Below are 13,138 nucleotides of genomic sequence, written 5' to 3'. Positions count from 1 at the left end.
TGAACTTTCGACATTAATAAAAATATATTAACACTTTCCTAAAGGAAGTGAGACACTATTCCTATTGCAAGATGATCAAACTTGTACTACATTATGCTGAAAAATCTGAAATAATGATTGAGAGCAATGCATTGGATTTTGGAATTTTGAAGCCATTGTTATCTTTAATAAGGAAGAGATTTGTCCAGGAGATACAGGTGTGAATGCATAAGATAAGTGCAAATTTTGTCATTTCCAGAGGAGGATAACTATAGTGATAAGGAGACTCTTTTGAAAGAACTAGAATTGTTTTACAATGTCTGCCCCCAAATCATATAAAATGATGCCATTCATTAAAAGAGTAGTCTCTTAATATGCATATTCATGAATTAAAGTGATAAAAATAATTGTAATATAAGGAGCATTATTCTCTTTAGGAATTGAATGTGACATAGTTATGATATAATGGGTGAATTTGAGGAGTTTGGAATCACATGTAACTTGGTTCAATCTGGAGCGTGCCATTTTTATTTCAGCTCTATCATTTTATGCTCTCCACCTGTAGGGATGAAAAAGGTACTTACTTCACTGGGCTGATGTGAGAATTAAGGAAAGATATGATGTTTAGAAATCACTTAATACAATTCTGAGTAGAAAATAAAATGCTCAAAAATCACTCAATATTTTCAACCATTTATATTGCAGCATGATGACTCTCCTGTCACCAGAAATAGGAAGGCACGTAAAGAATGGCTGCTTATCATCATTGTGGTAGAATGTGAATTAATGCAGAACTTCATGCATATACTTGACCTTTAAAGTCCATCCTGAATTTGAGACATCACATTTATATTAATCTACTGTGTAATATAATAATTATTTAAAAGTAGATTACATGTTGGGGCAGCACCTGTGGCTCAGTGGGTAAGGTGCTGGCCCCATATCCCGAGGGTGGCAGGTTCAAACCCAGCCCCAGCCAAACTGCAACAAAAAGTAGCTGGGCGTTGTGGCGAGTGCCTGTAGTGCCAACTACTCGGGAGGCTGAGGCAAGAGAATAACTTAAGCCCAGGAGTTGGAGGTTGCTGTGAGCTGTGACACTATGGCACTCTGCTGAGGGTGATAAAGTGACACTCCATCTCAAACAAATAAATAAATAAAAATAAAAGTAGATTACCTGTTTAAAATTGTATGATTACATTAAGGCAATTAACTCATAGTTTTTTCTATAGCGTTCTCTTTTGTGAACACTATGTAATTAACTCATTAGCAAAGTCTTCTTGTATCTTTCCTTCAGATTGAAAGACAGAAGGGCACACCTTGATAAAGTAAGGAAAACATAATAGGAACCAGGATTAAGGGACTGAATACTTGCAAACATAAAATATTAATTATTTGAAAGCAGAGTTGTGTCAAAGGCTGACTTCAAGTCCTTTATCAATCTCTCAACTCCCTGCATACTTTGATTTGGAAGTTGGCCTTATCACATTGTTTGGTTAAGTACTACACAAAGATACCTTCATTCCCCAGCATTTCACATAGATAGCATCCTCTAAGTCCCTTCCCTATGTGTGTTCTGGAGTTGTCACCAAACTTGGTGAAAGCCTCAGGAGACAAACTTGAAAAACCTGTTTACTCAGATTAAATTATTAACTAACATTCAATTTCCTTTAGTTTAACAGAGACTTCCCCACCTATAAGGAGGTACTGATTATATTCTCCAATTAATGGCCATAATTCTGTCATATCTTCAGTTACCAGGGAATGCTGCTTCTTGAGCTGTCCACAGAATCACAGCATCTTCCAGTATTGAAATATCCAAAAGATCACAGGGCCTTCATTTCAACTGTGTGAGGTTAAGTAATTTTCCCAAATATAAAACACTAAATTATGGTGTGATAAGGACCAGATTAAGTCTCCTGACTTGCAATCATGGTTATTCTAACACACACACACACACACACACACATACACACACACACACACTTGTCTGAAGTATGTGAGTGTCTTAAAGTGGGAGATGGTTGTTTCTACAAGGTTCAAACTTGTGAACACATTGCTGATTAGCCATAGAGCAGGCTCACAATAGGGAACCAATTAAAGTGTTAGAGATGCAACTAGATTAAAACTTTAAAGTACTGAATTAAAACAATCCTTTAATGAAGGAAAATATAAGTTTCAGAAGAGGCTCTTCATACAGAATCTCTGACCAGTAATTGCTGATGCTATTCACCTTTGATGCTGATTGGTTCTCTCCCACTGAGCTTACCCAATCAAGGGACAAAGAAATATCCCCTATGATTTGGGACTTGGGTGGAGGAGGGTCATAGTTCCTAATAAGTGAGACTTGCCTGCTCCTTAGCATCTGTCCTTTCCTGTTCTCCAGTATGGTGTGTCTGTGGTTCCCTGGAGGCTCCTGGATAGCAGCACCTCTGACAGTGACACTGATGGTGCTGAGCCCTCCCTTGGCTTTGGCGAGGGACACCCAACGTAAGTGCCCACACTAGATGTTGGACTATTGGGAGTTGGGGGAAGTTAACTTTGTCTCCGTGTCCAGGTTATGTTCCTTAAAAAATTGTGACATTTTCTTCAGGGACCACCTATCTTTTTTATAAGGCTTCCAAATTATTTCCACAACAAAAGGAGCCTGGCTAACGTGCCTTTCCTATGAGACCTGTGTCTTCTCAAATCTTCAATAAAGCATCTCCAGCCTGTATTACATTTCCTCAGGGTCTTGAGTGGATTTAAAAATAATACTGTTAAAATAAATTCCCCAAGTTATGCTAGAAAAAAATGAGGTTCCTCTGAAAATTGTATATATAATCAAAAGCAATTCAGAAGGTCTCTCCTAGAAGATTCTGTGTTATGTCCTTGACAGCATCTGTGGTGTTGGTGCCTCTTCTGGATGTATCAGGATGTATGTGTATCATAGGCATCTCCCATTATTCTCTTTCTTTTTTCCCCAAATGCCAATGTTTATGAAGTCTTTTTATAACTCAAAAAATAGTCACATATTGGCAATTTCATCTGAAATTTCAAACTATATGCCTTGAGTATGGTTACAGAGAAAATGAGAAGGCTTTAAGGTTTCATCCCATAGGGCTGGAAAGTCAACAAGCAAGGTAAGTGAGCTCATTGTTCTACTGCGGTCTTGTTTCAAATTTCACAAATTAGGGTTTACTCATCATGCTTTCTCTTTTCCACAGTTAGCCATGTCTGGACCTCCAGGACATAACACAGGATCTTCTAGGAGACCCTATTTTCTCTATCCCCCCCCAGCTATGTCATCATCATCACTGAAAATCCCTAATGTTTGCACAGACCCTCAGTGCTATGAGAGCCATCAAAAGAGATGAAACTTAATTAAAATTTCTCTCTTCCCTAAAATCATCATTTCCTTACCTATGACTCTTTCTTCTACTGGAAGGAGGCAAAAAAGGAAGTTGGCCTGAATTTCTCACAGGGAGTGGAAGGGATATAGTGTATCATCACAATGAAAGAGTGTTGGAGCTTGACCCCTTCTTGCTTTCTAAGATCCCCACAATGATCAATTCCCAGAATCCTCGGTTATTAATTTAGACCACAAATATTTTTCTGAGCAACTGTTAAGGTTGGGCTCTGTTCTAGGATCAGAGAATTCTATTTGAATAAGATAGAAAAGATCCTTGCTCTCACAGAACTTACCTATCAGAGAAGACAGAAAATAACCCAATAAACATTTAACAAAACAGAAAAATTATACAGCATTAAGTTCTCTGAAGAAAGACAACACAGTGATGGGGCAGCGAGAGTTGGATTCACCCAACTTCAGTTCAGGTGGTTAGTGAGTTCTCCCTCAAAAAGTTACATTTTGCTGAGACAAGAATAATGAGAAGATAGTCGTGTGAAATTATAAGGGACAAGAGTTCCAGGGAGAGGGAACAGGGGAAAGGCCAAAGTGAGGAAGATGTGTGCTGCCTTTAAGAGAAAGAAAGAAAGCTAGAGGGGCTGACATGTATCTAGCAAAGGGGTGGAGTGGCTTGAGATGAAGGAGGATGGACAGGAAGTCATGAGTCTTATTGCAGTAGGCCCTGATGGCCTGGGTAAGACATTTGAATTGTATTTAAACAGATATAGGAAGCTATTTGGACATTACAAGGAAAGTCAATTTATACTCAATTAAAAAAATAATTGTAGCTACTATATGGAGCTGGATAGTTGGGGATTACAAGTAGAATCAGGGAGACCTTTTAGGAACATGGCAAAATTCCCCAGGGAAAATAGGCTTATGGCTTCATTTAGTGAAGTAGTGATAAGACAGTGATAAAGAATGAAGTGGACATATTCAGAGTTATTTTTGCATAATTTGTGAATGCATCAAATGTAAGGGAGTAGAGAATCAAGCTTAATTCTATGGATTTTGTCTTAATAAATAGGTGGATGGTGATACTATTATTGACATAGGGAAGAATGTGGGAGGAAATAACGTGAAATAGGTAGTTAGAAATACAGGCTTTGCTTAAGTTTGATTTTTTTTTTGACATTTATGTAACGCCATCAGGAGGTCAGTTGAATATAAGAGATCAGAGTTCAGGGTGAGGCCATCATCCACCCACAGTACTGGAGTTCAGGGTGATGGCATCATCCACCAAGTACTGTGTTAAATTCCAGAAAAGTAGAAGAAGTTACATAGGGAAATAGATTGTGTGTATGAAAAGAGAAGAGGTCTGAGGGCCAAGCCAATGGCCAAAAGGCCTGCAAAAAATGAACTGAGAAGGAGTCCCAGTGATGCTGAAGAAAAACTAAGAGAACAATATGTGTGAAAGTCATGAAAAATAGATTTTTTTCAGGCAGGTAAATGGCCAGTTATGGTGAGTACCACTAAGTGGGTGAAGTGATAACATGAAAGAGAAATGAGCATTGGGGTTGGTGGACTTGACATTTGCTGTCAATGCAGTAGCCAAGATGGAAACTGGATGGACTATTTGACGAGTGATTAAAAGTGAAGGCAGAATTACAGTTGGCTCTTTTGAGTAGGTGGCCTCAGGGATGGAGTGTGCTCTGGGATCAGAAAGCCAGATGGACCTTTAAAGGAAAAGAATAAAAAAGCCGGAGAGAAGTGGGTGGACTTGTGACATTGAGGCATTAGAAAGGAAGTACTGGCTGGCTCTTGTATACAGTAATGATGGGATATGCAAAAAGTCATTAATTCATACAGCCAATACTTATTAGTGACTTAGAATATACCAGATGTTACTCTATGTGATGAAAATGGAGTTAAGAACAAAATAAATTTGATCTCTATCAGCACAGAATGTTGCAGTGACTGTATACCAAGTCTCTAAGTTTTGGTATGCACTTCCAATAACTATCCCATCTGTCCCATTGAAAAACATATACCTCTGCAGAATCTAAAATTCAAAGGCATAAGTAACTTACCCTATTCACAAAGTTAGGGCTAGAAATGTGATTGCCATGTAAGTCTGAGTATATAGAAAGTCCCTCTCTTCTATGTCAGCCCATTCTTTTTGTGTTAGATATTTAGATATTGCATTGTTATATATAACCAATGTTTGGGCCCTACATGTTCAAAATGATAATTAGTGATAAAATTAATAGAAGACAATTGTCAAATCATTTGCTTTACGGGCTAAGGAACAGAAATATAATGTAAGCTTTGCCTTTACAGTGATTATACAAATTAAAATGGAAATATACATTTGAGTGTATTATGTGATCAGTACTAAGAAGAGTCACTACTTAGTTTTACACTTAATAATAATCTTGTGAGAAATATGTTATTATTAAGTCCATTTCATAGATAAAGAAAAAAGATTCACAGTTGTGAAAAATTAACCCAAGTAGAAAAGGTTATGCATAAATTCATATTTTCTGATTTTAGAGCCTGAGATTCTAACTATCATTAATGAATGAATTACCAATAGAATTTCTGATGTTCATATGTGCCAAGGTGTGTTTTAGGATGAGAGAGAGATGCAAGGGATCTTGCATCCAATATAGGTAAATATATTTTTAGCTCCAATATATAGGTAAAACCTTAATTCATTTTTCACTTATTATTTGAAAAGTTCCATATGGGTTCACACTATGTGCAGACTGTCATGGGCATGTGTTGGAGAACACAAAGACATATGAAATATCCTTTTTCTTCTGAGGTTTTGCTATCAAGTTGGGTTAGTGCTGTCAAATAAAATACAGTGTGTCCAGTGAAATTTGAACTTCAGATAAACAATAATTTATTTGAAATGCAAATTAACAGAGTGTCTGTATTTTTATTTGCTAAATCTGGCAATCCTAAGTTGGGCACATGAGCACTGTAGTGACAGTGACATCAAGTTCACATGTTTTTAGTTTTAAATTTTTTCGTCTGTGAAGAAGGTACCTAGAGAATTTGTGAATAATAAAGCAGGTCTTGCCTGATCCAGAGAGCACTCCTCTCTGCCATCATCTTCACAAAGTACAGGGCCTTGCTCATTTTTTGTAAACTGTCTATGAAAATGTCATCGCCTTAGTTTCTCCTCTTCTGGGGGGGCTTGACTATAGAAATGAGAGATCTACATCTGGCCAAACCTAGTAATTTGATGCCTACTTGTATTGTTGAGAGCAGCAGACTTGAAAGTTAGAAAATGACTTAGTTGGGGCCTGGAACAGAAATAAAATGGCTGTGGCTGTAGTTTATCACTATAGATAAGTAGTTAGCAGACCAGTGGCTGAGAAATTAAGAAGGAAGATGATGGAAAAGATAAATGATATGACTTGGTGACTGACTGGCAAAGCAAAGAAATCAATAAACCTTGGTTCTGAACAAATTTATATTGTTGGAAAAAATAGCTCTGCCCTGGGACCAGATTCCTAAAAAACGTAATTTTTATGTAGGACCAAGACTTTTAACATATAAAACTGGCTGATTTTTCATTGTGATTCTCAGCAGCTCCATAATTAATAATGGCTTTTTCACCACCGATTTTTCAGAGGGTTTACACCAGTGGTTCTCACCAAGAATAGTTACCTTCTCCCTCCCCTCTTTCCTCCTTCCCCTCTTTTCCTCCCCTGGGGAACTTTGGGAAAGTCTGATGCCATTGACAGTTGTCATCGTTACCAGAGGTCACAGGGATTGGTCTGATTGGCTGGGTTCCAGGAGGGACGTTCCAAGGGTTTCAGGGAATTTGTGGAATTTCTTGGGACGGGGGTGGGGGGGTGGGGGGAGCTTTCTGTAGGCGGAGACTTCCTACAGGCTACTCAGTGGCAGGTTTTTACAAAATGGAGTCACTTCTGCCTCTCACTTCCATGTATTCATCTCACTTTTATTAATCACAGAGATTACTCTTTAACTTTTTGGCACTTGCACAATTTGATTTAACATAAAAAATATAGAAAATGTACATATGCATAATTTACACATATACGGAAGCTACAAAAGCACATGTGGCCAATGAAAGTTCAGAGACACCTTTGACCTCTCATCTCTTCAGGTCAGATTTGCCAAATGAGCTTTGGCACCAAATTAAAAAAACAATTGGATTTGTGCTTTCTGGATTTATAAAAACAAAAAGGGATTTGTGGACCTGTACTGGAATCATGGTTTAATCCCCTTCAACTTCGTCAGTGTAAATCCAAGATCCTAACACTGCCCACGGCTTTTTTTTCTAAGCTCCCGCCTCTTCCTCTTTCTGTGATTTCTCCGGTCTGATCTCCCCCTCCCCCCCTCACTCTGCGCTCATCGAACTTTCTTCTGGTTACTGGAAGAAGCGCATCAGTTCTCCCAGCTTCTCCTCGTGCTTCGCCCTCACCCGACACGGGCGTCCCCTCCGTACGAACGCGCCCTGCTCTGTCCCCACAGGCCCCCACCCCCGCCCCCGACAGCTTTCCGTCCCTCTTCCCAGAGCCCCTCTCGGGCACCTGGACGCGACTCAAACCACCATACTATTCTGTCACCCACCGCCAACTTCTCCTTCGGGTCCCTCAGTCCGGAGCCCTTGTGTGGTCACTGTGACCCCGCTGCAGCCTACAAGTGGGAGTGGCGTCCTCCCGCCCGGGCTCGGGGGACCCGGGACGCGTCCAAGGGTGAGGGAGGCGGGGGGGGGGGCGTTTGGGAACCGTAAAAGAAGACAATTTGGGGGCGGCGGATCCCACACTACTCAGGGTCCCTGTCGGGTCGGGCAGTTTGCCCCAGTCGCCCCTGGCTCTGCAGAGAGGACCGGAGCCCGCGAAGCCCCGAGAAGGTCCTGGCGCCCCCACCCCGCCCCGGGCGCCAGGACCGCGTGCGTAGCTGTCGGCGTCTTCCCAGGAGGCAGCCGTGTGACCAGGTCCTCCGTGTCCCCACAGCGCGTTTCTTGGAGCAGGCTAAGTCTGAGTGCCATTTCTATAACGGGACGCAGCGGGTGCAGTTCCTAGAGAGACACTTCTACAACCGGGAGGAGTTCGTGCGCTTCGACAGCGACGTGGGGGAGTTCCGGGAGGTGACGGAGCTGGGGCGGCCGGACGCCGAGTACTGGAACAGCCAGAAGGACTTCCTGGAGAGTAGGCGGACCGCGGTGGACTGGTTCTGCAGAGTCAGCTACCAGATCTCCGACCGCTTCCTGGTGTCCCGGCGAGGTGAGCACGGAGTGTCTGTGACAGAGACGGAGGGAGAGTGCGGGAGAGCGAGAGTCAGCTTTGGGCGCCTCCTGTGAGAGGCTGGGGTGCGGGGAGGCGGGAGGGTCAGGGCTGCTCCTGATGGACCGGGCTGGAATCGTGACGGGAGGTGGCGGCGGTGGGAGGCCAGAGGGGACCTTGACTGTGGGGGCCCTGAGAGATACCGGGGAATGTGAGGCACCCGGCGTTGGGCTGGGTGTTTAGCGGAGGAGAGAAGAGTTGGGGTGACGCGAAGAGGCTGATCTGATCTAGACTGTCCCGCACACGCCGTTCATGGCCCTGACATCCCCGAAATGAAAGTGTGCAGAGTCTGTAGGAGCAGGTGGTTCACGGAAGGTGTTAGACTAATTTTCACAGTGAGGAGACTTCTGAGACTCTGACCTTTCTGAAGCCTCTTTCAGTTCTAAATTCTTCCTGTTTTTATTTTGTCTTAGCGTGTACATTTTTACAGACTAATTGAAATGACTGAGGATCCAGCATTTGGAATTAAAATTTTGTTAGCATACTGTTACTATTTTGTTCTAACAGTATTTATGTAGTTACATATTATTACTGTATATAATTGTCTTGGCTCACATTCCCTTCTGTTTCCCCAATTACTCCCCAATTACAATATTGCCAAACAGTTGAAAGTTTGTCTCTTTTTAATTTTTAATTTGCATTTCTTTCTTTTTCCAGACGGAGCCTCAAGCTATCCCCCTGGGTAGAGTGCCATGGCATCACGCTCACAGCAACCTCCAACTCCTGGGCTCAAGCGAGTCTCCTGCCTCAGCCTCCCAAGTAACTGGGACCACAGGCGCCCACCACAACGCCCGGCTGTTTTTTGGTTGCAGCCTTCATTGTTGTTTGGCGGGCCCGGGCTGGGGATTCGAACCCGCCACCTTGGGTGTATGTGGCTGGCGCCCTAGCCGCTTGAGCCACAAGCGCCGAGCCTGCAGTTCTTTCATTTCTAAGACTCTTGGACATTTTGCATATATTTATTGGCTAATTGCAATTACTGCTCTAAGAAATATCTAATGTATATTACAGACAATAGACAATGTTTATTGTCCTTTATATCAGGGACGTTAGTACTTTTCTCAGTGATTTTGTAGGTTCTCTGTACAGTAAGATTATTAACACCTTGCTGATATTTGATTTAGCATATTCTCTGGGTTTTGTATGTATTTTGATTTTGAAATTATTTTCCACTTTTAGAATTTGAACATTTTTATTTAATGAAATATGTTGTAACACTTTTGATAATGATTTACAATCCATCTTAAACCTACCACTTTGTGGTATTGTAAAAATTGTTGTCTCCAGATTTCTCCTTCTTTCTTTTGAAATAATTGTATTTATTGAGAGTCTGCCATGTCAAGGACTGTCCTAGATGTTAAGTACACTTATTAATAACTTCCAGACCTTGCCCTGGCCTCAAATGCCAGGACAGAAAGACTTAAAAAATAATAGCTCTAATAATAGTGATGCTTGTCTAGCAACGGAGACAGATTGATCAGCTGAACGTAAATATAACAACTTTTCGTAAATGAATGCCTTTCCTTACTCCTTTCTCTCTCCTAGGACTCATTCTTTTCTAAAGACTCAGCTCACAAGGAGAGAATCACTTCTTTCTATTCCTCCTTCCAGGAGGTAGAACCATTTCTGTGTTGTTCTAAGGTGTAAGTGCGTGATCCATGTCCCCATCTACCCTATCCTGTCCCCTGGTCTATCCATACTGCTTTCTCTCAAAGTAGGACAATAAATAGCTAAGTTGAAGACTGCACTCAGTCCTTGTTTTATATGTTCTAGGGGCATTGATCCTCATAATCCCATGAGATAAATTAGTATTATTAGCCTTCATTTTCAGTGACAAAATTGAAGCACAGAAGAATTGAGAAACTTCCCCAGGATCAACCAGTAGGAGCCTGGATCTGAACCAGGCAGCCTGGCTCTGGGAATCACGCTGTTAATTAATATACTATATGCTTTGCAAAGATTTTCAGATAGTTTAAGTCAATAATAAATAATGTTTTCAAACTATGAAGAAAACAAATGCAATCTTCCTGAACATCTCTCACATCTAATAGGTCTTTGCTATAGAAATTAAATTCAAATCCATGACACTGTGAGATCACATGGCAGCTTTGCTGGAAGCTTGCCTGAGACTGAAGCCTGGGTTTAGAGAAAGACAGAAAGACAGAAAGACAGCCAAGCAGGGAGACTCCCTCTGTCTTCCTCACTTACTCCCTCTACCTTTTCTCCTAGTGGAGCCTAAGATGACTGTGTATCCTGCAAAGACCCTTCCCCTGCAGCACCACAACCTCCTGGTCTGTGCTGTGCATGGTTTCTACCCAGGCAAGATTGAAGTCAAGTGGTTCAAGAATGGCCAGGAAGAGAAGGCTGGGGTGGTCTCCACAGGCCTGATTCAGAATGGAGACTGGACCTTCCAGACCCTGGTGATGCTTGAAACAGTTCCTCAGAGTGGAGAGGTTTATACCTGCCAAGTGGAGCACCCGAGCCTGATAAAGCCTGTCACGGTGGAATGGAGTAAGAAGCTTCCTAACCTCATAGTTTTTCACCCACCAAGAAGAGGTCTTTGCTTATTTTTGAATGTCAGGTTTCTCCACTCCCACATCTTATTTTCATTTGTTCCTTGCTTTCCTCTGCTTCAGCACAAGTCACTGGGCAGAGATCTGTGGTAGTTTTTAGAAACTACTCATACCCCCTGGGGAAGCAATCTTGTCTGTCAAGCAGAAAAGATATTGTCCTTGTTTTGAACTTTCCCTCAGTGTCACAGGTCATGGTGACCCCTTGGTCCTGACATAAGACCTGCCTCTGGGCATGGCATGTTGCTCTGAGTTATTCCTGGAGATCTGAGAAGTGGAGCATGTAGGGGCTTCTTCATGGAAGGAGAGTTGGATCTCAGCTATCTTTTATTAGCTGTCAGTCTAGATGAGCTGCTTGACCTCACTGAGTCCCAGGCTTTTTGGTGTCAGACGTTGAAATCATGCTTTATGTCAGGGCAGGAATATTTGAATGAATTCAGTGCCTGAACCTTGTAGCTACTGAGTGGGATTTTAAAATCTCTTTCCCAGAAATGACCAATTATTTTGGTGCTTCCAAACAAAGTAAACTTCTTCCCCATTCTCAAAGCTCTGAATCATAGGGTCTCAATTAGAGCGGTTGGATTTGGGATAAAAATCACTAACCCTGGCTTCTTCTCTCAGGAGCACAGTCTGAATCTGCACAGAGCAGAATGCTGAGTGGAGTTGGGGGCTTTGTTCTGGGTCTGCTCTTCCTTGGGGCAGGACTGTTCATCTACTTCAGGAATCAGAAAGGTGAGGAACCTGCTGTAGTTGAGTCTCTTCCATGGGCTTTTCTGGAAGAAGAAATATGGTTTTGCTGAGGCTGGTTCCCAGTGGATCAGTGGCCTGTTATAAAGCCTTTCTTTCCCCAGTTGACCTCAAATTTCCTGAAAATCCTAAAATCAACAAATGCTGGTTACTATGTCAGAGCATAAGGGCTTATGGCCTGCAGAGAAATGAGAAAGGTTAATGTGTGGAGATCGGGCGGGTGGGGGCAGATGAAAGGAGAACCACAAAGGCTAATGACATTACACAGGGTCTGTGTGACAGACCCTTCATGGGTCACATGCTCTGTTTCTGCTCCCCTCCCTGGTGTGGGTTGTGGTATTAGAGAAATCTCATGTGAGAGGTCTTGGACTGGGGACATAGTATTTGGGGACAAATTTGATTCCCTATTTTTTAAATGTGTACATTTCCCTCTCTTTCTCAGGACACTCTGGACTTCAGCCAGCAGGTAATGCCCTTAATTCTTATTTAGAGACAGGTTCAGTTTCCTCAGAACAATGGTGAAGGTGACAAGACATGAGACAAGTATTGGGAAACAGTTTGAATCCAATTTCTACTCAGGCAGTAAAGCTGCTCTCCACTTGGAACAATCCCTGTGCTCTGAAGCAGCACTGGCTCAGGAAGACTTAATATTCTTTCTTTTTCCTGGGTGCTGTCACATAGGCTCTGCAGAGGGGAAAGGAAGCTGTTTGTAGAGTCTGAAAACAACACTCCTCTGTCTCCTGCAGGACTCCTGAGCTGAAGTGAAGATGTTGACACTCAGGGAGGAAACTTCTGTCCCAGCTTAGCAGCATAAAAGGTATCCTGCTGGGCTCCTGTTCTTCCTCACAGAGAGCACTTTCTCAGGACTTTGTTCACTCCTGTTCAGAGACCCTGCAGACAATGTCCTCCCTGGTGACTCCCTCAGCCCATGCCCTTGGTCTGGAAGTCCCAGTATTGGCTCAGTGTCTTATCTCTATTCTTTGCTGGTCTCCTTTGTATCCAGCCCTCTTGCCTCCCATGGAGCTGCACTCACCTTGTGCTGAACTACTTTATTAAATTTTTCTCAAATAAACATTGAGTGTGGCTCAGCGCCTGTGGCTCAAGTGGCTAAGGCGCCAGCCACGTACACCCAAGGTGGCGGGTTCGAATCCAGCCCAGCCCGCCAAACAACAATGACGGCTGCAACCAAAAAA

At 42.3% G+C, this 13,138-nt stretch overlaps 1 protein-coding gene across 1 annotated transcript; it reads left to right on the top strand.

The window, feature by feature from the left end:
- The first annotated feature begins 2,269 nt into the window (after positions 1-2,269).
- LOC100956803 (HLA class II histocompatibility antigen, DRB1-4 beta chain-like) lies at positions 2,270-13,004 on the top strand. Its single transcript, XM_003789065.3, has 6 exons — positions 2,270-2,466; positions 8,302-8,571; positions 10,858-11,139; positions 11,820-11,930; positions 12,388-12,411; positions 12,692-13,004. The coding sequence occupies exons 1-6, from the start codon at positions 2,364-2,366 to the stop codon at positions 12,703-12,705; spliced, it is 804 nt and encodes a 267-aa protein (XP_003789113.1). The 5' UTR covers positions 2,270-2,363; the 3' UTR covers positions 12,706-13,004.
- Positions 13,005-13,138: the final 134 nt, after the last annotated feature.

Source organism: Otolemur garnettii, unplaced genomic scaffold, assembly GCF_000181295.1.
Source record: "Otolemur garnettii isolate 467f Iridium unplaced genomic scaffold, OtoGar3 scaffold00031, whole genome shotgun sequence".
Taxonomy (NCBI): Eukaryota; Metazoa; Chordata; class Mammalia; order Primates; family Galagidae; genus Otolemur; species Otolemur garnettii.
This window is presented reverse-complemented; position numbering and strand designations above follow the sequence as displayed.

Bases quoted from the DNA above. Each gene is read 5' to 3' on its own strand.
- LOC100956803 (XM_003789065.3), top strand. From the start codon at position 2,364: ATGGTGTGTCTGTGGTTCCCTGGAGGCTCCTGGATAGCAGCACCTCTG. The intron at 8,572-10,857 runs GTGAGCACGGAG...CTTTTCTCCTAG, and splicing joins CTTCCTGGTGTCCCGGCGAG to TGGAGCCTAAGATGACTGTG. The intron at 11,931-12,387 runs GTGAGGAACCTG...TCTCTTTCTCAG, and splicing joins CTACTTCAGGAATCAGAAAG to GACACTCTGGACTTCAGCCA.